General features: G+C 41.3%; 1 protein-coding gene across 2 annotated transcripts in view; it reads right to left on the reverse strand.

Annotated features, from left to right (window-relative positions):
* STAC (SH3 and cysteine rich domain) overlaps window positions 1-26,546 on the reverse strand; it is a 174,743-nt gene that overhangs the window by 59,949 nt on the left and 88,248 nt on the right. Inside the window, exons 3-5 of one of the 2 annotated variants that reach the window (XM_011964369.1) lie at window positions 8,958-9,058; window positions 6,683-6,764; window positions 5,502-5,617 (exon numbers count right to left, since the gene is read on the reverse strand). In XM_011964369.1, coding sequence (XP_011819759.1) covers window positions 5,502-5,617; window positions 6,683-6,764; window positions 8,958-9,058 — 299 coding nt within the window. The remainder of the gene's footprint in view (window positions 1-5,501; window positions 5,618-6,682; window positions 6,765-8,957; window positions 9,059-26,546) is intronic. The other variant, XM_011964370.1, reaches the window with a different exon arrangement.

The following is a 26,546-nucleotide window of genomic DNA, read 5'->3' on the forward strand; positions in this document are numbered from 1 at the left end:
TCTCGAACTCCTGACCTCAGGTGATCTGCCTGCCTCAGCCTCCCAAAGTGCTGGGATTATAGGCATGAGCCACCGTGCCTGGCCTGATTGACAGTCATATTTTTAAAAATTATTTATTTATATCTTATCGGAGAGGAAAAAGTTACCTTCTTAGCTCTCCTAGCCAGCTCTAGAGCCCTTTAGCACCACCCTCCAGAGACTGATTTTTGTTACAATTTAGCTTTAAGATTTTTTTTTCAAACACTGTTACTTTCATGACACAGCAGAAAGAAGAAAAAAAAAGTCACAGAGTCTCTAAGTCACTCATGCCCTGCTCCTTTTGAAGCTCACAATTTCTATACAGAAGTTGGTTTGTAGAGAATTTCACTTATGTTAATTTAATCTTATGAAACTGAAGATTATTCATAAACTAGCCAACTAACTCCCAGAATGTTGTTTGAATTTGGTTTCTTCTAGCCTTCCCAAAGCCATCAAGCCTTTTATATTTTAGAACATTTGAAAGTACGTTGAGAAAAACAACAATTTGGAAACAGCCAAGCAGTGACTTCTCAACAATGTAAAACAAATGCCTCTGCAACCCTGGAAGAAAATAAACCTGTGGAACAAAGCTTTGCTGTGCAGGAATATGTTAACTTTAGGACATAAAAATACTAAAAATAAAATAAAAAAAATAAAAAATGCAGGATGCTGAAGTTCATTATCACTGACCTGCAGGCAGGAAACAAAATCACTTTAAAGTACCAACCAATCTGTGTCTCTGTTTTCTTCCTTTGAGGATAGTTGGACTTTGGGGAAAGAGTGAAGTGACAGATCTTTAAGTACAATTTGGTTTGTCTTTGTCTCCCTGCAGCTGTCAGAACGACGCCTTCACAGAGCTAAACTCCAACAAACATCTACTGGTGGAACCAGTGCCAGTATAAGTGGACGGAAATAAATGGACATCCCTTTGACATTCAGAAAACTATGCTTTTTGCTCCTAAAACCAGTCTGTAGGGTCCAGATGTTGCTAAAGACAAAGTTATATTAGAGATGAAAGCAAACTGGACATCCCCAATTGTCCTTCTGGTGGTCTTACTACTTCTCAGCATCAGCCCCAAATGAGGAGGCTGACATGTTCATTGCCTACTATGGAATGTTTCCAAGGATGTTTGTCATAGTCCAGCAAAGCTCAGAACCACAGGAGCAGCCATCTACTGCTCATGCAGATAGATCAGAGCCATCTCTGGGGAGCCGTCTCTCCACAATTGCCTCTATGTGCTGACTTTTCAGTTGCCCTTCCATCAATGCCGGCCTCACACAGGCATGGAGAGGCTTGCACTGAAGTGAGATGACCTCCCGGCTCTCACCAAAGATTTGAGAAAGGCTTGTTCAGAATGCTGGTCAAAGGGGACAGAGATGTCTCTACTCTGACCAGTTGTGTTTGTGCTTTTCCTTTGACTGCTGGATGGCATCTACAAACAGTCTTGCCTTGTAAGGGGAGATGGTTACAGGCTGAGAGTGAGCTCTGTGTGGTTTTGGGGAAGCAACTCATTGACAGCAATGGCCCTCCTCGCTCCCCTGAGAAAGGAGATGCGATGTGGTAGGTGGGATTAGGGAGATGAGTAGCGTTCTTGGATCTCTGTTTCAAACTTCAGATCCAGGCTTGTGGCCACTGTAAGTGTGTCACTCAAATGCTGTTCACACAGAGAGGGAGTAAGAGCAAGGGTGAAGAGGAGAGAGACAGAGGGCTGGTTTATTTGGAAGCAAACTTTAGTTTTTAATTTAACTCAGCAATTCTCCAACTTCAATGTGCATCAGAATCACCTGGAGGGTTTTTAAAAATGGAAATTGTTGGGCTCCCCAAATCAGATTTTCCGATTTTGCAGCTCCTAGAGAGAAACCCAAATTTGCATTTCTAACAAGTTTCAGGTGATGCTGATGCTGCAGATCCAGAGACCACACACTGAGAACCACTGATTTAGCTCATTGCCAGCCTTCTATTATAGAAGTTTAGGCAGTTCTGACTGAGGAGGGTGCTCATTCATTCATTGATTCGTGCACTCATCACATATGTATTGACTCTACGAAGGGCCGGCAGAACCTGGACCTTTATATTGTTACAAAGTTCTCCAGTGGATTCTGATATGCCCCAGCATTTGAGAATCACTGGTATAAAGTAATGAAAACACAAAGCTGTGAATAAAAGAGTCCTTGCATTTAAGCAGGTTAGTCTAATTGAGGAGAGGACTGGGAAATTGAGAGAAAAATCAAACAGGAAAGTGAAAATTACCAAGCAATCGATAACCAATGGATTAATGAACTGGATGCTCCGGGGGACCAGGGAAGAGGCAGGTGCCCAACCAGACCCAGAAGCTTGGAGAGATGTTGTCTGAGAGAGGTGGAGATAGTTTGAATGTCTGAACAGAGCATGACTATGCAGGAAATGGAAAACTGTGCCCGGAGCTTAGGGTGTGAGAAAGGAAGTGTTGTGTGGATCCCGGAGGATTCTGAGATCAGTCTTCAAAAGTTCCTTGTTAATTCTTCCTCATTCTTCACACATTTCTTGAGTATTCACTATGTGCCAGGCACTCTGTCAGTCCCTGGTGTAATGAGATGAATAAGGAACGGGACCTAGATACTCACCAGATACTCAGCATTTATTTAGGGAATCGATACAATAGCAGATGAGTACAATGCAATCATGTATATTCCTTAAGAAAGGAATTCTTGAAGGCTTGTGGAAGGAGCAACTCACCATACTTGGGGCAGTCTGGGAACTGTTCATTGTTGGTGTAAAAATAGAGTGGGTCTTAAAAAATTTCAGCTCAGTGGAGCAACATGTTCTGAGTCATAGATATGTTATAGGGCTTGGGGCGTGCAGGGGAAAGTGGGTTTTTAGGGTAATGACAGGACTCATATGCCATGCCTAAGAGTTTGGGCATTGTTGTTCTGACATAAGCAACTTAATAGAGGATTTTAATTAGGGAAGTTGTGCAAAGCCTTTCTTTAAGGGTTGATAAATCAGGGGGCACTGTTAAGGGTAGGCTCAAAAGGGTAGCACAGTTATTTCTTTATAATAATCTGAGTGAGAGATTATGAGGTTCAAACCTCTAGTACTGGTGATAAATACTAAGGGTGTCTTTGATATTATTTCTGAGGTGTGAATTATAGGACCTAAGCCCTAATGGAATATGAGTTTAGTCTGAATCTGCTGATTTTGCAATATCTGTAGGACTGGTTCGGTGCTTGGGCAAGAGGAAATATCTAAGGGAGTCATCAGTGTAGAGGTGGTGCTTGAACTAAAGGAATGTGACAGAGGTCAACCAAAAAGAAAGTAGAATAAGAAGACCAAGAAAAGCAGACCCCTGGGAACACTCCAACTTATGGAGTTACAGGAGGACACGTCGGAGAAGGAGATGGGCTGAGCAGAACAGGGAAGTTACCCTGGAGTAAGTCAGGGGTTTCTAACACTGCCCAAGCATGAGTGGCTCTGGGAAATGCCCTTCTCAGGTAACATACTTGCCTTGTTAATAGACTACATCCTGTTTAACTTCACAATAACTCAGGTTGAAAGAAAACACTGTTAAGGCCTGGATGCGTAATGAAAATGAAACAGCTGGGTTCAGTGGCATGCACCTGTAATCCCAGCTACTCAGTACACTCAGGCAGGAGGATCGTTTGACTCCAGAAGTTTGAGGCCAGCCTGGGCAACACAGCAAGACTTCATCTCTAAAAAAATTTTTTGAGTGAATTAAAATAAAGAACAGTAACAATTTCCATTCATTGAGCATCAATTATGTCAGGCCCTGTGCTAAACACTTTATGTATATTATTGTTACCCAACCTAAGCAGCCTCTATTTACATATAAATCCTACCCACGGATGCTTTGTATACTTTCATCACATTAGCACTATTTTTATTCTTCTTTCAGTAAAAGAATTTGCGTTATCTTTTGGATGCCAAATGACAATGATCTCCTCCCTAAGGAGGTAATCAGGTATCTTAAAATGACACACATTATCCCCTCACTGCTTTGAGGCAATGTCTACTGAAGCAAAAACATTTTTCATCTTTACTATGAAATGCTTCAATACTCATATGACACAGTCACTATGATATCCTTAACACATGTATGTTACGTTCTCAATCTTAATAAAATGGGATAAGACATATAAAAGTGTATTTTTAAAAAAATGGTAAACAGGGCCACCATTGTCAAATTTCTTGGCTGTTGAAATTTCTTCTTCAGAAATAAGTTGTGAATTCTAAGGGTACAAAGCTATGTCTTCCTCTTCTTTTGTGTCCCCTACAGTCCTAGTAAACTGTAGGCCCTTCATTCATGTCTGCCAGCTGAGTAGAAGAAAGAACTATCTGACGTCAATTTTATGCACAGTAAGGAAAAAGAGTAAAAATTATTTTCAGTTCTTTCCTCTCAGAAATCAGTGAATGCATGAAGAACAGGGCTTTAAACATGAGTTTAAAGATGGCTTCAAGGATAGCCACATGGCATTAGGCAGAGGAACTATAAACCTACCTACTTGCCTACCGACCTACATTCCTATTCACCTATCTACAATCTTGTGGCTTCACCTGCACCCAATGAGGAAGCTGCTTCAACTCGGTCTCTGAGAACCCCTCCCAGGCGTGTGCCCTGCCCCTCTTCCCATAATCCACCTACTCAGTTGATGTTGAGAGGACTCAATGGGGCAGACCATTTTGAAGTCTCATCTGTGTCTTGCCTGGAAGCTTCCAGTCCAGCAGAGGCTGCAACAAGGGAACTGGTAACTAGGCGCTGGCTATCCTAAGTGGCCATGTGAACTGGAAGGTCCTTGCCTCTTTGCTGGAGGAATGGTGGCTTCCAGCATGGGCTGCAGAGTTATATGGCATCTTGGAGTATTTATGGAAATTCTGGTTGAAACAACCAGAGACAAGATGATGATAACAGGTCACAGAGATGCATGCGACAGTCAGTGTAAGTCAGATGAAACTTAGGAGAGGTGCGTGGAAGGGTGAGCGTCCCACAGAGTCATAGTTCAGGTACCATTGAGAGGGCAGGTTTTGTGTGCAATCAAGAGGCGTGCCCTCTCTTACAGAGAAAAGACAAAAGATGTGAGAAATAGCTGTGTCTTTGAACTGGAGTGTAGCTAAAAGGAAAACTGGAAATAGCCAGGACTTCCAAGTTCCTGACCATTGTTTGAGCCAAACATTTATGTGTGTTGACTCATATGTTATCTAACATCGGTGGAAAGGTAAAGGAGAGGAGACCCACGGGAAGGGTCAAGAAACATGAGGCCAAGGGGATGGTCTTTGGGCAGGAGAGTAAAATAATCCCTGGGTGTTGACAACAGGAAGTTAATCCTTAGTGGCTCAAAACACTTTGGGTTTCTCTTTGGCAGGTGCCTGACTCCCTGCAGACCTGCCCTCATGAGGCAGTTAGGTGGAGTCCCCCATACTGGAGTGCCTGAGGCCCGCTCTGCCCAGGATCGCCATAGACAAACTGAGGAAGGAAGAGGATAATTACAGAGGTTCTGTGAGGTGAGTCAGAGCCACTGCCGGAGCTGCCCTTCTTTGTCCTCTGGGCCAGGGAGGTGCCGAAGCGGAGGGTCTCGTAGACAGGGTCCACCTTATTGCCACAGGCTGCAACAGAAGAGAAAGTTCATCTGAGGAAGCTCATCTGAGAGGACCCAGCCAACTGCTTACCACATCTCCTGGGTGAACAGCACCTGAGAAGCAGGCTCTGTGCAGAGGACCTCAGCCTCTGGGTAGACAGGGCTTTCATGGCCAAGTGTTCCTCACAGATGCGCCCCCATGCAGCATGCTCCCGTTTGCAGGTCCTGCCATGTACCAACTAGTACTCTGCTCCCAAATTCTTCCTGATTGGATTTCCTCTTTCATTACTCCTCTCTAATTTCCAGATTCTTACAGGGACCAGCTTTATTGCCTCTACTGGGAGGCTGTGCTCACCAAGGTGCAAAGCCTTGAGATACAAAGTTTGCAGTAGGAGGCAACTGTTTTAGAAATAACTAGTCACTACTGAGCCTCATTAATTTCTAATGGAAAGCTTTCTAATTTACAAATTTCTAGTTTAAAACTTGCCCCCCTGAAAAAACAAAAATAGATGTCGAGATTTTCAGAGAGAGAAAAAAAATAATAGAAGTAAACTGAAAAATATTGTTAGAGAAGAAATCCAAGCCAAAGCTATCAATAAATATAGGGTATCTTTTGATCTTCATTAGAGAATAATATATTCACTGAGCTCCTACTAAGCATTGGTGTATTACCTATATTTATTTTTTATAGCAATTATGAAACACAGCAATTGCTGGTCTCATTTTGTGGGGGTTGACAGGTCAAGTAACTTGTTCAAAGACACGCAGTTGTCAATAGGGAGCTGGGCTTTGAGTCTGGTCTGGGGGATGCCATGCTCTGTGTTCTTTCCACTTCACCATGCTGCTGACGGTGGGATTACTAAGCCTTTGGGACTTAGGTGTTTTCTGAGCTTCATCAGGGAAAGGATGAAAATTTCTGGAGAATTTGGTCCACTTTATGTTTCCCTTCCAGCAAAACACACAGTCATACCCCAAACAGCCACCAAACAAGTACACAGAGATACCCCATGGGTTTTGCAGCCCTGGGAGGACAGTAGCCATTACTAACTTTGCTGCTTCAAACTCAACTCAACCCATCAATGTCCCGACTCACCAATGGGCATAACTTCTTTAATGCAGCCAAACTGTTCATGAATGAGCAAGGGGGAGCTGTAGTAACGCCGAAACCCCTTTGGCTGGAGAGAGAATGAGGAAGGCAAGGGGTTAATGTCAAGGGAGATGGAGAAAATCATACAAGAGCTCCCTAAATAAAACCAACTGGTTTCTCCAGGAGCACCCTCCTGTCTCCCATTAACATGCTGATTTATCCTATAATTCCACAATTTAACCCCAGCAGGGACACAGAGGCAGGGAGGAATAGTGGCAACAAGCAAGTTACACTCTATCCAGAAAACAAGCTCCTGGCCCTGACCTCCCCAGTCCTGCCTGTCCTGCTTCTGCAGGGCACTGCAGCCTCCTTTGTATCCCAGATCCTCATTGCCTCCTGGATTACAAGTGGACTGCCACATATTATTTCACCACAGTTTGTTATCGTGGTTTGTTAAAATAATATAAATAAAAGAAAGGCCTGGGCATGGGTAAGTAGACCTCAGAGGGAGGCCTAAAAGCTCTTGTATATCTGAAGAGCTTTACCCAGAATCATTTGCTCTGTGTTCTGGATTCTGTTCTCTCTTTTTCCGACCTCTCCTTCATGGTCTGTCTTGGCTTATGGGAATCACCACTGGAGAAGGAGAAGGGGAAGCAGGGGAGGCAGAAGTTTGAGAAAAGAGACATTGCAAATCAGAGTAAATAGATAAACTAAGAACCTGGACTCACTATACGCCACCACTGGATGGGAACTTGGTGGCCCAGTCCCTACTAGAATTCCAGAATCCTCCGTAATGTTCCTGGAAAGTGGTGTCCCTTGTCGGTACACTGTCAGTGATGGTAGGGGGTGAAGGAGCATTCACTAACCCTAGAGGCAAGACATTATCTTTTATCGCTAAGACTTAGTATCCACTGATGTTAGGCCTTTCCCCAGGAACCTCAAAGGACAATAGAGTTACTCTTCTAAACTTTAGGCCTAAAATTTTTTGAAGACAGCTGTTGATGTCCTGTCTAATTATTCTCTAGGGTAGACATTCTTGGTACTTTTTACAATCCTTTGGCCATCCTAGTTTCAAATACCCTCAAATTTGTGCCCTGGATTGCTTTTTGAAAAAAAATTTTTGAGATAGGTTCTAGCTCTGTCACTCAAGCTAGAGTGCAGTTGTGCAATCTGGCTTACTGAAACCTCTGCCTTCCGGGCTCAAGCGATCCTCTAATCTCAGCCTTCTGAGTAGCTGAAACTACAGGCACACACCAACACACCCAGCTAATTTTTAAATTTTTTTTTTTTTGAGACAGAGTTTCGCTCTGTCGCCCAAGCTAGAGTGCAGTGGCGCGACCTTGGCTCACTGCAACTTCCACCTCCCGGGTTCATGCCGTTCTCCTGCCTCAGCCTCCTGAGTAGCTGGGACTACAGGTGCCTGCCACCATGCCCTGCTAATTTTTTTTTCTTTTTTTGTATTTTTAGTAGCAACAGGGTTTCACCATGTTAGCCAGGATGGTCTCGATCTCCTGACCTTGTGATCCATCCGCCTCGGCCTCCTAAAGCGCTGAGATTACAGGCATGAGCCACCGTACCCGGTCTAATTTTTAAATTTTTGTAGAGATGGGGTCTCACCATGTTGCCCAGGCTGGTCTCGAACTCCTGGGTTTCAGCGATCGACCCACCTTAGTGTCCCAAGTGCTGGGATTATAGGCGTGAGCCATTGTGCCAAGCTTGAATTGCTTCTTAATCAATATGTGGCACCAGGACTGAAGCCCATCCTCCTGAGATGGTATGATCAGCCATCTCAAGGGCCATTCAATCTCCCTTGGTTTGGCCAACATGATTCTGTTAAATTGGTGCTGATATTTATTACTCTCTCCTCTTTTGTGTGGGCTTAGCTCTTATCCTCTCTTGCTACCCACTGAGCTGACAACCAGGGAAGCACTAGGGTGACCAACCATTAGTTAGCCTGGGGCTTAGGGGGTTCCTGAGATGCATGACTTTCACTTTTAAAACCTGAACAGTCCCAGGACGTGGGACTCTCAGTATTAAAACTGAGAAAGTGCCAACCTGGGAGAAGTTGGTCACTCTATTAATGACCGTGACTCCCTTTCAAGGTGGGGCATTGTTGATTAGGTTGACAAAGCTCCTTGTCCTTGTTTTCTGATGATGCCAATTAGGAAACCAAGCTGGCAGCCAGTTCTGGGGTGCTTTGCTCAGGGTTTCAGGGAAGGACTGCAGCAGGCAAGTGCCCTAGCAGGGAGGTGTGGGCCTCACTCCTGGCACAAGCCCTTACCAGCTTGCCCATGCACCGCTGGGATGCCAGGCCATCTGTGCACTTGTGGTGGATGCTCATCTTACAGGCTTTGCAGCGCAGTCCATGCTTAGCATTTGTTCCTGTCAGGCACATGGCAAACTTTGGTTAGGATACAACCTGCCCTTTCCTGCTGATTAGTCTAAAATCACAGAAAACAAGGTTCCCTCTATAACCAGGTAATTCTTTCCTACAACTTTTTCATGAAGCTTTCAAAATGGAAAAAATATATATATGGTAGACTCTTTTGCTTTCTCCTACATTTTTTACCTAAGGTATACACTCTGGTTTCTCCCCATCTTTCCTATTCACTACTCCAGCAACTCTAAGCCTCCTCCATGTCCTTTGTTCCCTCAATTCAAGCTAGTAAATTCCATTTTCTTTGCTTTTCATGTAGATTACTCAGTTCTACTTTTCTGTGTCTTACTGAGTAGTGCAAGTCCTGAACTTTCATGTATTTTCTTCTTTCTGTCACCGGATCTGAGCTGTTGGACAAACTCTCAGGGAAATGATTGATTCGGGGGAAGGGCAGGTCTGTGTGAGAGTAGGGCTGAGAGTCTTCTAAAAAGGGGAGAGAGGACTCAATCAGATGCCAACCCCAGCCTGGGGAAAGAGGAAGAGGATGTGAATGATAATGAAATTGTGGCTGAGGTGAGTCACTTAGCTTCTTGGGACAGGGTGCTATTATGGAGTGAGAAGAAAGAAGGCGGAGAAGAAAAGGCAGAGAGCCATCCTGGTAGCTGCATGCACAAAGGCCCAAGGCAGGAGCACTGGAGAGGAACTGGGAGGCCCAGGAAGAGGGCAGGGTGTGGGAGCTTCAGGAAGATGGCAGGTGCTGCACACCGATGTTCATTATTTCAGAAAGTGGCTGGATAAAGGTTAAGACAGGATGTTAAAATGGGTGTGTTCTCCCTTCATCTAGTCCAAGACAAGAGAATGCAAGACAAGAGGTGCCATCTGCTCTGATATCCCAAAGTAAGAGGGTAGGTTCCCAGGCAGGTCTCAAAGAGGTGCCCAAATGAATTGTTGCCACTCTTACATGACCAAGCACCTCATGTATTAGAAAAGAGGAAGAAAGGTGAGGTAGTGGAGAGAGGATTTCTTTGCAGCGTTGTTGAGACACTATCAGTCTTATCCCTCCTCCTTTACCATGATGAGAAGGATGGGGGGTGCTCTGTTTTCTCCTCGGTCCTGAGAGGGTCTCAAGGGACTATTTTAACAGCTTGACCTGTGTGAGTCTGTGGGACATACGGCTGTGGCCACACCCATTCTTGGAAAAACCTAAAAATAAGAGACATAGGTGGCCAGGGGTCCTGTCAGTCTACTGAGGAGACAGTTGTATGAACAGGGCCTGCACTCCAAAAGCTTGTTAGGAGAAGGGGTGGTGAGTCCAACAAATATGTCATTCTCATGGATCAGATATGGATTATGTTGAATGCTATCCAAGATGACAACCTGGAGAGACAACAGGATTTCAACAAAGTAAATCTCTTTAGAGGGGAGATACAGGAATGAATACATCCATGTAGTGCGAGACATGAAGTCAAGATACCTTTCTGTACAACACAGCTGACCACAGACCCAAAGTGAGATCTGTGTGAGGGTCCCAAAGTGAAGATGTCCTAAGATTACAAAATCCACCCTCTTCTCCACAATTGCCTCACCATCTAGCCACTCTCACTGCTTCATCTGTTTTTGTCCTCCTCCAACCCAATGTGTGTGCAGTGCTGGGGTAATGTTTTAAAATGTAATCAAATCATCTCTATTTCTTGCTTAAACATCTTTCAGCAGGTTCTGTCTGCCTTTCTGATGTATTATAAGGTGCTCATCCTACTGGCAAGGCTCTGCATGCTTTGGGAGCCCACCTTTAACTTGATCTCAGGCCAATCCCTCTTGCTCACCATGCTTTAGCCATGTGGTCTTCTTATAGTTCCTTGAATACTCGAGTTCTTTAATTCCTCAGCTCTCTACACATGCTGCTTCATGTGCTTGGCATGCGGTTTCCATCACTCTTCAGTTGGCTAGCAACCCCTCAGTCTGTGGATCTCTTGGCATTTCAATGAAGCTTTCTTGAAAACATTTCCCACCCCTGTCTAAATTATCCTTTTCCTCTTACTTTTTCTCCCAACACTCTGTGGTTATCTTTCACATCATTTGTCATGATTATTATTTATTTGAAAGTTTGTTTTAGTCTGCCTTTCCCTCTGGACCATGAACTCAATGAGGCTAAGGACTGTGTCTGTTAATTTGTCTCGATATTCCCAGCTTTTGAGCATGACGCCTGATAAATACACATTAAATAAATTAATGAACACATTTTTTCATGGTCACTCATGAACTGAAGCAATGGTGGCTGGTTTGAGATAATTCGTGGAAGTTGATTAATCAACGATGCATAGTGTTCAAGAGCTGAGAGGGGGAACTTGAAGATCTATTTGTATTATTTCATTTCAAAGATGAGATGCCTAAGGGTCCAAGTGGTATAAGATTTGCCCCAAGTTGGAGAAGGTCCTGCCTGGTTTCACTCTTTCATTGCTTGTCCTAAATATTTCCTCCTTTTATTTGGGTTGTTTAACCTACATGAAGATGAGGTTGGGGCTGACTGGATGATAACGTAAGCGTGGGTAAGAACCTGGCATGCAACCTGGAAAAGCAACAGGCAAACCCCTGAATGAGAAAAGAGTTAAAAACCCTTCAGGAGGTATATTACCTGAAAACTTTCTTCAGGGTGGCATCACTTCACGTGATGTGTGTCTGCTGTCATAGTCACTTCACAGAAAGCTGAAGTGACACATGAACACACTCTAAATTATTGGGCATGTATGCTTGTTTATAAACACTCACTGAAAAGTCCCTTTTCTTTTTGGAGAATAACTACTTAGCTGAAAGACTGCTGTGCTTTCAAAAGACTGGACTTTGAAAGCAATTACTTACTTTTTGTTTTCAAATTAGAGAATGCTATTTGTGCTCTATGTGGGAATTTAAGTAAAAGCTTCAAAGAGGAAGTTATTTCATTGTGTGCTGGACTCTGCAATAGTATCATTATATGTTAAAATATACGTATTTTATTCAGGCCCAAACACCATGATTTCAGTTTTCCATGTCTGTTCTTATACAGTACACTGTTTTGTATGAACCAGACCACCAGCAATTATTTGGTTTCTGATGTTCCAATGTCCATTCTGGGATAACAGGAATGATTGAAGAGGAAAGCTTTCATTCTGCAGCTCAGAGAATAGTTCAAAGGAATAATTCACATCACAGCAGCGGCATTAGTTTATTGTAGCAAGATATGGAGAAGCCATGGTCTGCCCTGTTTTATCACTAGTGACCACCATCACAAAGTCATTGCTGCAAGTGACCCTTATGTGTGAATAGAGTAGGAAAAACATAGTTTTAAATTTGAATCTGTCTCAGTCTGGCTCTTTAAATTTAAGAAACCTACTAGTATTTCTGGAACCTCAGCTACATCATTAAATGGGACTAGTACTATCTACTCTCAGAGTTTTTAATAGAATAGTATCACAATGTATGCAAAAGGATTGCATGGGTTTAAATATCTGGAAACAAAGATGCCACTGAACTTTGGATAAACAATGGTGGACCAATCATATAAATTTCCCACTTAGTCCTACCAACACCCTACTAAAATTACAGTCCAGGAATTTAAAAACAAAGCATATGCTACACAGAACAAGGTTATTGGAAGAAATAGCAAGAATAGATGAGAGTTTAACATATTTGGAAGATAAAAGGCAAGTGGAGATATGGTAAGCAACTTAGTAGATGATAGGGAGACTGAATGTCTCAGTAACAACTTGGAAACTAGAAGGAGATGAAATTTCAAAAGCTGTTAAAATTTTCTGAGAAAAAAAAGATTTGCAACCCAGAATTTTATGCCCAGCCAAATTATTAACATGTGTGAAGGTAGAATAAAGATATTTTCCTATCTTCAGGGATTCAGAATATTACTTTACACATACGTTTTCTTAGAAAACTGCTAGAGAATATGACTCAGAAAAATGAGGGACTAAATCAAGAAAGAGGAAAATATCAGATCCAGTACATAACAGAAGAACTGACACCCGACACCGAGGAGAGGTAAGCGGTATCCCACTATGATAACTCTGCAGTACCCGTACACTGGAGCGTCAAGAAGAAGTAAGCCAGCAGACTTGGAAAAAAATAGCACTTTAAAGTTTATTGATAGCCAGATGCAGTGGTGCATGCATATAATCCCAGTACTTTGGGAGGCCAAGGTGGGTGGAGGCCAGGAGTTTGAGGCCAAGAGTTCGAGACCAGCCTGGGCAACATGGTGAAACTCCATCTCTAAAACAAATTCAAAAACTAACCGGGTGTGATGGTTCATGCCTGTAATCCCAGCACTTTGGGAAGCTGAGGTGGGCAGATCATTTGAGGTCAGAAATTTGAAACCAGCCTGGTCAACATGGTAAAAACCCATCTCTACTAAAAATTCAAAAATTAGCCAGGCATGTTTACGCCTGCCTGTAGTCCCAGTCATTCAGGAGACTGAGGCATGAGAATCGCTTGAACCCAGGAGACAGAGGCTGGAGTGAGCCGAGACTGCACCACTGCTCTCCTGCCTAGGTGACAGAATGAGATTCCGTCTCAATAAAAAAATAAAATAAAATAAAAAGTTTATTGATACCTTTGAGGTTTTGATACTGTAATAGATATGGCATTTGATAAATCTGTGAAGGCATTTGAAAAAAAATAATTATAGATACACGAAATGTTCAGGAAGTAAAAAAGGCAATTTTTAATTTGAGGAAAAATAAAATCTGTGTAAGATTGTAAGAAATGTACAGTACTTGAATCAGAAGTGAACAATAGCCACAATAGGGCATAAATTGGCCATGTATCACAAAATTGTGATAAAACTACTTGGGAAGATGGAAGTAAGGGAGCAAAGACTGTGATGTGACTCTTTGTAGAAGGTGACAGCAAGGGAGAAAGAAACAAGGGGTGTTGCTGGAGATGTGAGAGCTGAACCCTCATCTTCTGCAGCAGGAAGTCAACAAAGTCAATAAACAGCAGCAGAAGCACAGCATTTAGAAGTGCTGAAATAAATGACAGAAGAAACAATGAAAGAGGACGACAGCGATTGCCTTTCAGACGCGAATCTGGGATGAGACAGCTTCTGTTGTAGAACTTTCAGTACCATCTGCCTTTAAACTATTCTCATGAACTACTGTAACAAAAAGCAGGTAAAAAAAATGAAGTCTCTGGAAACAGGGTCAAGTCATCCCTCAGAATGATGTGGCTCTTGGGATACGGAGATGTTGGGAAAATATGGGGCTAGCTCATCACCTAAGTCATCAGTTCTTCCCTGGGCATGTGAAGTTCTGGGCTAAATTAAGATGGTTTTATAAGTTACAGATGAAAATTATTAAAAATGTTAGTTATGATGTTCAAATGGGGTTTGGAATGGATCAATGCAAGCCAATACAACACTGATTAGGAGATAGGCAGTGCGCTGTTTTATGAGCGTGGTATCATTTACCACTATGCTTAAGTGAGCTGTCCGCAGAGAGCCAAATATTGGAGTGCAAAGACATCTGGACGTAAATGTTGGAAGAAAATATTGAAAAGCTTTTCTCAATGCTGGTGGCTGAACCTACTACACTAAATGGCATGCATCCACTTTTTTAAAAAAATGAAATTAATTACATATATCTGTAAAATAATTGACTGAACTCATTTTGGTAAGATTTTGCCATTGAGGCATTGCTTAATCCTCAATCCAATTTCATATAATGTCAGAGTTAAAGATAAAACAGGATAAAATGGTGATTTACAACTGAGATAACTTAACTACAAAAATAATTTGGAGAATGAGTACACATAAACTTGTATAAGAAAAGAAATGTGATCAGTACAGTACTTAAATCAACAATGAACAACAGTTATAATTCTTGTTAATAATTAGTCTGCTTCCAGATTGTACAAGTATAGAATTACTCCTGTAATTTATTTGATGAAATTAGTATAAATTAGACAAAAAAGACTCTTTACCATGATTTAAGAAAAATAATTTAAAAAAATCTGTAACTACACATATAGAAATGTCCATAAATATTGCTTAGATTATATAAAATATCCATAAGTGATTCTAAGGTAAATACAGGCAAGATAGTCCAAAGACTTTCTAGGCCTCTGCTTTTCCAGGTTTAGCTATTGGACTCCTCTCAACGTCTACCAGTACAGGGGCATGGCTGGGAGAGAAGCCTGTGAGGGATACCTGCATCAAGAGTTGTGCAGAGCCCAGAGAAGGTCAAATGATCATGTCACAGAAGGGTCTTAAAGCTGGAGAGAGGAGAGCAAAAGCAATGGGTAATTTTCAGTGCCAAGGCAGACAAGAGGAATTTAAGGGCTAAGGATGATGCAAACAGTAATAATGACGACAGAGTCAGTACTTTTAAACTAAAGGCTATAAAAAAAACTGGTGCTAGACAGTAAAAACAGGCCTAATAATGCAGCTAGCTCTATTCATCAGCAGTTTGCCCTTGAATATACACTAACACAAGGAAGAAACAGAATCACATGGAGATCACTAAAGCAGCTCTCCACCATGCAACCCCTCCCTACTTTCCTTGCTTCATTTTCAACATGACACTTTGGGTTCCTCCTTTGATTTATCAGATCATTTATGGTTCCTGGTAAGGGTGGCTGTGTTATGACTCTTGAAGGCTGCTCATGCTGCCTTCTCTGCCTTTCTTGTTTGACTGGTAAACAGTCTTACTTTCTATGAACCACCTCTAAGTACTTTCCAAAGCCTCCTGCACACACATCCTCCCTCCCTCCACAACTGCAGAACCCGCCACTCTCCTCTGTCCCCTCATGGGTCTCAGAGCACCTGTTACAACAGGACATCTCCTCTTCTGTTATGTGGGACGTGACATGAAATGGTGGATTCTTTACCTCTGGGTCCCTGTGGTCAGTGAAGTGCTTGGTACAAAGTACATCACTGTCCATCAGGAAAGATTAGTCTACCCAGGCCTGGACAGGACAAATGTCCAGGCTAAGAGGATACTGGGGCTTCACCCCTTTAATTCTATTGAAAGAGCTGGACTTTTTTATGTGGCCCCTGACTCCTGGAGGTCTGCATGATCACCAGGTTCGAGTCTGCCTACAGATCTTTATGTGTGGGCTCCCAGCTGGCTAGCCTTGCTTTTTATTCCAATGTTCTAATATGACTGCCTCCAGAACTCTCCAACCTCCCAGGTCACCTTGCAATGCAGGCCAGATACTGTTCCATCAGACTCCTACCTGACCTAGGAGGCTGGCTGAAAGTTGATTCTGGGAATCACTCTTTCTGTCTCTGCTATTGGCTCTTCCTATCGTCCTCCTCTCCTCAAAGTAGATGTTGAAAACCATCTGGACAAGAACTAAGTTAGCTGTGCCTCTTGACCTTTCTAATTTTGCTTGTGGACTTCTCCCTGTTAATAGCTTGCGTTGGCCTCTGCCTCCTCCTTATAGAATGAGTTTTCGCCTCCCTGGGTGACCCACGACAGCCTCTGTGAACACTTAGTTCTCCTGACAGATGCTTCAGACTTCTATTACTGCTTTTACCTCACATGTGTGACCCAGAAGTGCCTGCCATCATATACCTAGACACATGTAATAATAGGAGTGTGGAAGCATAACAATTTAGCCATAGTTTTATGTAGTGATTCAATGCAAAGGCAACTGACTAAACACATAAATAATGGCCTGAATGATCACATGTTTGGAATATTGAGTTCCACAACCAAAGGAATGCATAAATTGTACATCCTTAGTGCCATTATTGAAACCTGTGGCTTCAAAATCTAAGAAATCACGATGATTTGAAGAAGTCAATGCTCCATAGCCGAATTTAAAAAAAAATAACGTGACGTATTTTCATTACTTTCACATGCTACTTCTCTTTGATGTGAAGTAATGATGTGGGGACAATTTCTAAGATTCTGAAGTCACGTAAAGCTAGCTAAACCAAATGGAGCCACTGAGCATGATTTTTCCCCTTCTCATATAGACAAAGGGTAATTTGAAAGAAAAAAATGAATTGAGGAAAAAATCAAACTAAGTTTCAAAGAGTTTGTCAGTGAATATACAAACACACATACATACACACACACACAGATACACACGAGAAAAGCCATTGTATGAGAAGTCAGAAACTTGAGTTTTTATCCTGATTCTACTTTTTTACTTCTGTATTCTTACATTTGAATAGGAAGGAGAAAAGGTAGGAAGGAATTAAAAATGATTGAACTCTTATGCACCATTAGGCAATTTCCTGGATGCTTCCTCACTTTATTAATAAAAGAACATTACTTTTTATATAAAAATATTATAACAGGGGAAGTAGGGATAATAGGTAACTTCATTGGAAAGAATGAATAAATGTTGAGTTGGGATGGGTATATAATTCACTGACTGTGCAGCTCAATATTGAAATTTTCTCTACTCTTATGATCTCAGCAGTCTGTGTGGCATTTCCATTGCTTTAGTTTTGCAGGTTGCATATGAAGGCCCAACAATATGCAGCTAGTGAGGACAGGAATAGGACTAGGGTCCGGGTCTACACAACTCTGAAGCCCGGCTCACTTCCCTTCTCCTCGCTGCCTCTGCCAGCCATCTGCACGCTGACAGTTCTCTACTCTGATCTGGTCTAGATTTCTTCCACTGAAAATGAAAGGGCATCTGTGGCTGTCTCAACACTGTCTGTGATAATGATAACATTAAAATATGTATATGTAACCATGGTCAACAAGGACAAGGTTGAAAGAGAAGTAGCAAGAGTTTGCAGGTGCCAAAAGATTTCCTTGGAAGATTCTGGGGCTGCAACTATCCTGGCCCAAAACCCTCTTTGGAAGAGACATTTGCCTCTTTGGAAGAGAAATGTGATTCTCATCACATTTGTGGTAGGTTATATATGGGCTCTCATAGTTGACAAATGTGAACAGGAATTTTCAGAGTGGCCAGCTGCTGTAGGTGTGGGTACCCATAATAGATTCCTATAAGGGTCTACAGCCCAGTATATATGCTACAGCCGAGTATAGGCCTTTGAAAATATGTAGCATGAAAGTGTGGAAATAGAGCTCCTCCCACTGCACACACTATTGCCAAGCCCTCCAAGCTGGTGATTACATGCTCTATCACTAACACATTAGAAGTTAAGGGTGCAGATGCAGTAGCTCATGTAAGTGTATGCTGCTGTTTCTAGTTTTGTCACACACCTACCTATTCAGGGGCTTATTTTTGTTTTTTAAAATGATATTGAGGAATAGTCCTTATTTAATAAAAGCAATGTTCTCAGCTTGTTTGATTCTTTTAAAAGCTTCAAAGAGTGAAACCAGGGTGGCGAAGTTCAAATGTAGGAATACAGAAGTAAAAAAAGTAGGATAGCAGTTTTACAAATTTTTAAAGCCTCTATGTATAAATTACATTCTATTTGGGTGTTCATATATGAATATGTATGTGTATGTACATACATATATAGCTTATAAAGACACCATGGCAGAGTGGGAGAAGTCATGCCTAAGGCATCAAAAAACTTAGGTAATAGTATTCAGCTCTGAGACTTTGAACCAGGCACTTGATCTCTGAGTCTCAGTCTGCAGATCTGAAAAAGGCTGTCATGAGCACAAAATGGGAAAATGAAGGGGCCCTCTCTTTGGAAAATATACATCTCCCTGCAAAAGTAAGTGGTGTGATGGCTAGAGGGTGTATCATCTGCAATTCCCCATAGTGATTTTCCTGAGGTCATGATTTCCAGATTCTTTAGGCTGAACTGCACATAGCTAATGCAGGTATGTCACCTGTGATCAGGCATGACCTCAGATAAAGCACAGGTTATATGGTTTGGCTGTGCCCCCACTCAAATCTCAACTTGAATTTTATCTCCCAGAATTCCCATGTGTCGTGGGAGGGACCCAGGGGGAGGTAACTGAATCATGTGGCTGGTCTTTTCTGTGATATTCTTGTGATAGTGAATAAGTCTCATGAGATCTGATGGTTTATCAGGAGTTTCTGCTTTTGCTTCCTCCTCATTTTCTTTTGCCGCTGCCATGTAAGAAGTGCCTTTTGCCTCCGGCCATGATTCTGAAGCTTCCCGAGCCATGTGGAACTGTAAGCCCAATTAAACCTCTTTTTGTTTCCAGTTTCAGGTATGTCTTTATCAGCAGCATGAAAACAGACTAATACAGTAAATTGGTACCAGTAGAGTGGGGCATTGTTGAAAAGATACCTGAAGATGTGGAAACTGACTTTGGAACTACGTAATATGCAGAGGCTGGAACAGTTTGGAAGGCTCAGAAGAAGACAAGAAAAGGTGGGAAAGTTTGGAACTTCCTAAAGACATGTTGAATGGCTTTGCCCAAAATGCTGATAGTGATGTGGATAATAAGATCCAGGCTGAGGTGGTCTCAGGTGGAGATGAGGAACTTGTTGGGAACTAGAGCAAAGGTGACTCTTGTTACATTTTAGCAAAGTGACTGAGTGGCATTTTGCCCCTGCCCTAGAGATCTGTGGAACTTTGAACTTGAGAAAGATGATTTAGGGTATCTGGCGGAAGAAGTTTCTAAGCAGCAAAGCATTCAATAGGTGACTTGGGTACTGTTAAAGGAATGCAGTTTTAAAAGGGAAACAGCATCAAAGTTCAGAAAATGTGCAGCCCCACTATGCTATAGAGAAGAAAAACCCATTTTCTGGGGAGAAATTCAAGCTGGCTGCTGAAATTTGCTTAAGTAGCAAGGAGCCGAATGTTAATCCCCAAGACCATGGGGAAAATGTCTCCAGGGCATATCAGAGGTCTTCATGGCAGCCCCTCCCATCATAGGCCTGGAGGCACAGGAAGAAGAAATGGTTTCGTGGGCCGGGCCCAGGGCCCCCATACTAGGGACTTGGTGCCCTGTGTCCCAGTCACTCCAGCCTTGGATGCAAGGGGCCAATGTAGAGCTTGGGCTGTGGCTTCAGAAGGTGGAAGCCCCAAGCCTTGGCAGCTTCTATGTGGTGTTCAGCCTGTGGTTGCACAGAAGTCAAGAACTGAGGTTTAGGAACCTCCGCCTAGATTTCAGAAGATGTAGGGAAACGCCTGGATGTGTAGGCAAAAGTTTGCTGCAGGGGCGAGGCCCTCGGCTAGGGCAATGCAGAAGGGAAATGTGGGGTGGGAGCCTCCACACAGAGTCCCACACAAAGTCCCTACTGGGGCACTGCCTAGTGGAGCTGTGAGAAGAGGGCCACCATCTTCCAGACCCCAGAATGGTAGATCCACTGACAGCTTGCACAGTGTGCCTGGAAAAGCAGCAGACACTGAATGCTAGCCTGTGAAAGCAGCTGGGAGGGAGGCTGTACTCTGCACACCCACAGGGGCAGAGCTGCCCAAGACCATGGGAGCCCACCTCTTGCATCAGCATGGTCTGGATATGAGACCTGGAGTCAAAAGAGATCATTTTGGAGCTTTAAAATTTGACAGCCCCACTGAATTTTGGACTTGCATGGGTCCTTAACTCCTTTGTTTTGGCCAATTTCTCCCATTTGGAATAGCTGTATTTACCTAATACCTGTACCCCCATTACAGGAAATAACTAGCTTGCTTTTGGTTTTACAGGCTCATAGGTGGAAGGGACTTGCCTTGTCTCAGATGAGACTTTGAACTGTGGACTTTTGGGTTAATGCTGAAATGAATGAAGACTTTGGGGGACTGTTGGGAAGGCATGATTGGTTTTGAAATGTGAGGACATGAGATTTGGGAGGGGTTAAGGGTGGAATGATATGGTTTGGCTGTGCTCACATCCAAATCTCAACTTGAATTGTATCTCCCAGAATTCCCATGTGTTGTGGGAGGGACCAAGTGGGAGGTAATTGAAATACAGGGGCTGGTCTTTCCCATGCTATTCTTGTGACAGTGAATAAGTCTCACGAGAACTGATGGGTTTATCAGGGGTTTCTGCTTCTGTTTCCTCCTCATGCTCTCTTGTTGCTGCCATGTAAGAAGTGCCTTTTGCCTCCTGCCATGATTCTGAGGCCTCCCCAGCCGTGTGGAACTGTAAGTCCAATTAAACCTCTTTTTGTTCCCAGTTTCTGGTACGTCTTTATCAGCAGCATGAAAATGGACTAATACAACAGGTCTATATACAGCACTCTACTCTCCATTATAAACAACTTCCAAATTCCTTCCTTATATCTTAATTTATAAGCAATTAAGTTGATCCTTGCTTTATAAAAGTTCACTTTGAACATAAAAGTAGGTAACGTGAAAATTTTTGCACCAAATCAAGAATTCTGGCCATACTTCATGAACTTCAAAATCTGGCAAGATCAGGCTCTTGGGAGAAATCATTTGCAGTCATTTTTGATAGCATTTTAAATAGGAGATTTTGAAGATGGCAGACAAGAGGCAGGACTAGCTTGCAGATCCCACTTGGGGAGACAGCAGCTTGTGGAGACTCATATCATGAACTTTTGCTCCAAGAACTACCACAGGCACATACCAGGAAGGCCGAGAGAATCCATAGACCTTTTGAAGAAACTGGATCACCGGTACAGACTCCCTGAGACATGAAAAACTGACGACAGCTGATGTGCTCTCGAAAGTGCCACCTCCTGGCTGGAGGCCAACCAACACAAAACCAGGGCAGTAAACAGAAACATAACCAAGGAATCACAGAGTCCGCTTCACTCCCTAGCTACCTCCACTGGAGCAGGTGCTGGAATTCATAGCTGAAAGACCTGAAGATGTATCACATCACAGGACTCTTTGCAGATATTCTCCAGTACCAGCTTGGAGCCCGGTAGGTCTGCTGGGAGACTAGACCCAGAAAAGCAAAAATGATTACTACTGTTTGGCTTTCAGGAAGCCCCATTCTTAGGGGAAACAGGAGAACACCACGTCAAGGGAGCACCCCATGGGGCAAAAGAATCTCACAGCAGCCCTTGAATCCCAAATCTCTCCTTTGACATAGCCTACTCAAATGAGAAAGAACCAGAAAAACTATTCTGGTAATATGACAAAACAAGGTTCTTTAACACCTCCAAAACATCATACCAGCTCACCAGTAATAAATCCAAACCAAGATAAAATCTCTGAATTGCCAGAAAAAAATATTCAGATTAATTATTAAGCTAATCAAGGATGCACCAGAGAAAGGTAAACTCCGACTTAAAGAAATAAAAAACATGATAGAAGATATGAATGGAAAATTGTTCAGTGAAATAGATAGCATAAATGAAAAACAATCACAACTGAAAAATCAAGGACACACTTAGAGAAATGCAAAATCCACTGGAAAGTCTCAGTAATAGAATCAAACAAGCACAAGAAAGAATTTCAGAGCTTGAGGACAAGGCTTTTGAATCAACCCAATCCATCAAAGGAAAAGAAAAAAATAATTAAAAAAATGAACAAAGCTTCCAAGAAGTTTGGAACTATGTTAAACATCCAAACCTGAAAGTAATTGGGGTTCCTGGGGAAGAAGAGAAATCTAAAAGTTTAGAAAACATATTTGAGGGAATAATCGAGGAAAACTTCCCTAGCCTTGCTAGATATCTAGACATCCATTTACAAGAAGCTCAAAGAACACCTGGGAAATTCATCACAAAAAGATCATTGCCTAGGCACATAGTCGTTAGGTTATCTAGAGTCAAGACAAAGCAAAGAATCCTAAGAGCTGTGAGGCAAAAGCATCAGATAACCTATAAATTAAAACCTATCAGATTAACAGCAGATTTCTCAGCCAAACTCTTTTTTTAAAAAAAAAAAAAAAACACTGATTTACTTTTTATTCAGAGCTTATGAGATGTTAGATGACGAGTCAGTTATCTCCTGAATGAGTTCAACCTTCACAAAGGACAATTATTTTGGTATAAATTATTGTTTCTTAAAATCTTCCAATAGAACATTTTCAAAATAAACTTCACTAATTTACATTAAGTAAAGCAAAAGTAACATAGACAGTCAATTATCTACCTGTGTATACACCACTACTCACACATATTAATATTAATACAAACATTTGCATTGTGCCTCTTCAGAATCACACATAAAGAAAAACAAAAGCAAAGACAAAGAGTTTAAAATATAAGGGCAGATAAGCAGATAATTACGTTAAAAAGACAATATTATTAGCAAATTCATAATATCAGGTTTGAAAAGGATCTATGTTTCTTTTTCTATAGTAGCGTATTAGTTTGTTCTCACACTGCTGTGAGGAAATACCCGACTGGATAATTTTTAAAGGAAAGTGATTTAGTTGACTCACGGTTCTGCAGGGCTGAGGAGACCTCAGGAAACTTACAATCATGGCAGAAAGCAAACGAGAAGCAGGCACCTTCTTTACAGGGTAGCAGGATAAAGTGAGTACAAGCAGGGGAAATACACATGCTTATAAAACCATCAGATCTCATGAGACTCACTCACTATCATGAGAACAGCATGGGTGAAACTATTCCCATGATCAAATTACATCCACCTGGTACCGCCCTTGACACATGGGGATTATGGAGGCTACAATTTGAGGCAGGATTTGGGTGGGGAAACAAAGCCAAACCATACCAAGTAGTGTTTTAATTTGTGTTGTCAGACTTAAACAGCTGCCAGTAATGTGTCCTGCTTTAATCAATCACTCATGACCTTATAAAAATGACCTACACTTTTATCAAGTCACTAAGCCTGTACCAAACCTACGTATTCACAGACTCTACCAATACTTTTACCAATTGACACCTATAATCAAAGTAAAGTTTTGAAACTGCTATCTAGGATAGTTTTATCTTTTCTATGTTTTTGAAATTAAATTATTAATCTCAGCCAAACTCTTATAAGCTAGAAGGGATGGATAAATTTCTGGAAATATACAACCCTCTTAGAGGTCCAATTTGTAGCCTCCTTAAACAAAGCAATTATCAGTCAAAAATTTTGTATCCAGCAAAACTAAGCTTCATAAATGAAGGAAAGATACAGTCTTTCCCAGGCAAACGAATGCTGAGAATTTGCCACTACCAAGCCAGCACTACAAGAACTGCTAAAAGGAGCTCTAAATCCTGAAACAAACCCTTGAAATACACCAAAAATAGAACCTACTTACATTATAAACCTCACAGGACCTATATAACAATAACACAATGAATAAAGTATTCAGGCAACAAATAGCACAATGAATAGAATAGCACCTCACATCTCAATACCAACATTGAATGTAAATGACCTAAATGCTCCACTTAAAATATACAGGGAGAAAGGATTAGAATTTACCAAGCAAGTTTCTGCTGTCTTCAGGAAACTCAACTAACACATAAGGACTCACATAAACTTAAGGTAAAGGGGTAGAAAAAGATTTTACATCCAACTGAATACTAAAAGTGAGCAGGAGTAGCTATTCTTATATCAGACAAAACAAACTTTAAAGCAAATGCAGTTAAAAAAGAAGAAGAGGAACATTATCTAATGATAAAAGAACTAGTCCAACAGGAAAATATCAATTCTAACTATATATATAATCTATAACATATGTATTCTAACTATATATATTATATATAACATATATATTCTAACTATATATATAATACATATGTATATATAATGATAAAAGGACTCTAGTCCAACAGGAAAGTATCACAATCCTAAATATATATGCACCTAACACTGGAGCCCCCAAATTTATAAAACACCTAACACTGGAGCTCCCAAATTTCTAAAACAATTGCTCCTAGACCTAATAAATGAGATAGACAGCAACACAATAATAATGGGAGACTTTAATACTCCACTGACAACACTAGATAGGTCATTAAGACAGAAAAAAACAAAGAAACAATGGACTTAAACTCTATCCTATGACAAATGGACCTAACAGATATTTACAGAACATTCTACCCAACAACTACAGAATATACATTTTGTTCATCAGTACATGGAACATCCTCTAAGACAGATCATATTATAGGCCACAAAACAAGTCTCAGTAAATTTAAGAAAACTGAAAATTATATCAAGTACTTGCTCAGATCACCATGCATCACAGTTGAATTTGGAAATCAACTCCAAAAGGAACCCTTGAAACCATACAAATACAGGGAAAGTAAATAACCTTCTCCTGAATGATTGTTGGGTCAACAATGAAATCAAGATGGAAATTTAAAAATTCTTTGACTGAATGACAATAGTGACACAACCTAGCAAAACCTCTGGGATACAGCAAAAGTGGTGCTAAGAGGAAAGTTCATAGCATTTAAATGCTTACATCAAAAAGTCTGATAGATCTCAAATAGGCAATCTAAGGTAACAACTCAAGGAACTGGAGAAATGAGAATAATCTGAACCCAAACCCAGCAGAAGAAAAGAAATAACAAAGATCAGAGCAGAACTAAATGAAATTGAAACAACAACAATAACAAAACAATACAAACACTAAATGAAACAAAAAGCTGGTTATTTGACAAAATAAATAAAATGGATAGATCATTAGCGAGATTAGCCAAGAAAAGAGAAAAGATCCAAATAAACTCAATTGCAAATGAAACAGGAGACATTACAATGGATACCACAGAAATACAAAAGATTATTCAAAGTTACTATGGACACTTTTACGTGGATAATCTAGAAAACCTAGAGGAGATGGATAAATTTCTGGAAATATACAACCCTCTTAGATTAAACCAGGAAAATATAAAACCTCTGAACAGACCAATAACAAGCAGTGAGACTGAAATGCTTAAAAACAAAATTGCCAACAAAAAAGTCCAAAACCACATGGATTCATAGCTGAATTCTATCAGACATTCAAAGAAGAGTTAGTACCAATCCTATTGACACTATTCCAAAAGATGGAGACACAGTAAATTCTCCCTAAATCATTCTATGAATTCAGTATCGCCCCACCCAACACCAAAACCAGGGAAGAACATAGCAAATAAATAAAACTACAGACCAATATCCCTGACGACATAGATGCAAAAATCCTCAACAAAATACTAGTGAACCAGATCCAACAGCATATCAAAAAGATAATTTACCATGATGAAGTAGGCTTCATACCAGGGATGCAGGGATGGTTTAACATGTGTAAGTCAGTAAATCTGATAAACCACATAAACAGAATTAAAAATGAAAATTACATGATCATCTCAATAGACACAGAAAAAGCATTTGACAAAATCCAGCATCACTTTATGATTAAAACCCTCAGAAAAATCAGCATAGAAGGGACGTACCTGAGGTAATAAAAGCCATCTATGACACATAGCCAACATTATACTGAACAAGGAAAAGTTGAAAGCATTCTCCCTGAGAACTGGAACAAGACAAGGATGCCCACTTTCACCACTTCTACTCAACATAGTAGTGGAAGACCTAGCCAGAGCAATCAGAAAAGAGAAAGAAATAAAGTGCATCCCAATTGGTAAAAAGGAAGTCAAACTGCGGCTATTTGCTGATGATACAATCCTAAACCTAGAAAACCCTAATGACTCATCCAAAAAGCTCCTAGAATTGATAAATAAATCCAGCAAGGTTTTAGGATACAAACCTAATGTACACAAATCAGTAGCTCTGCTATATACCAACAG

The sequence above is a fragment of the Mandrillus leucophaeus genome, unplaced genomic scaffold, assembly GCF_000951045.1.
Source record: "Mandrillus leucophaeus isolate KB7577 unplaced genomic scaffold, Mleu.le_1.0 Scaffold695, whole genome shotgun sequence".
NCBI classification, from domain to species: Eukaryota; Metazoa; Chordata; class Mammalia; order Primates; family Cercopithecidae; genus Mandrillus; species Mandrillus leucophaeus.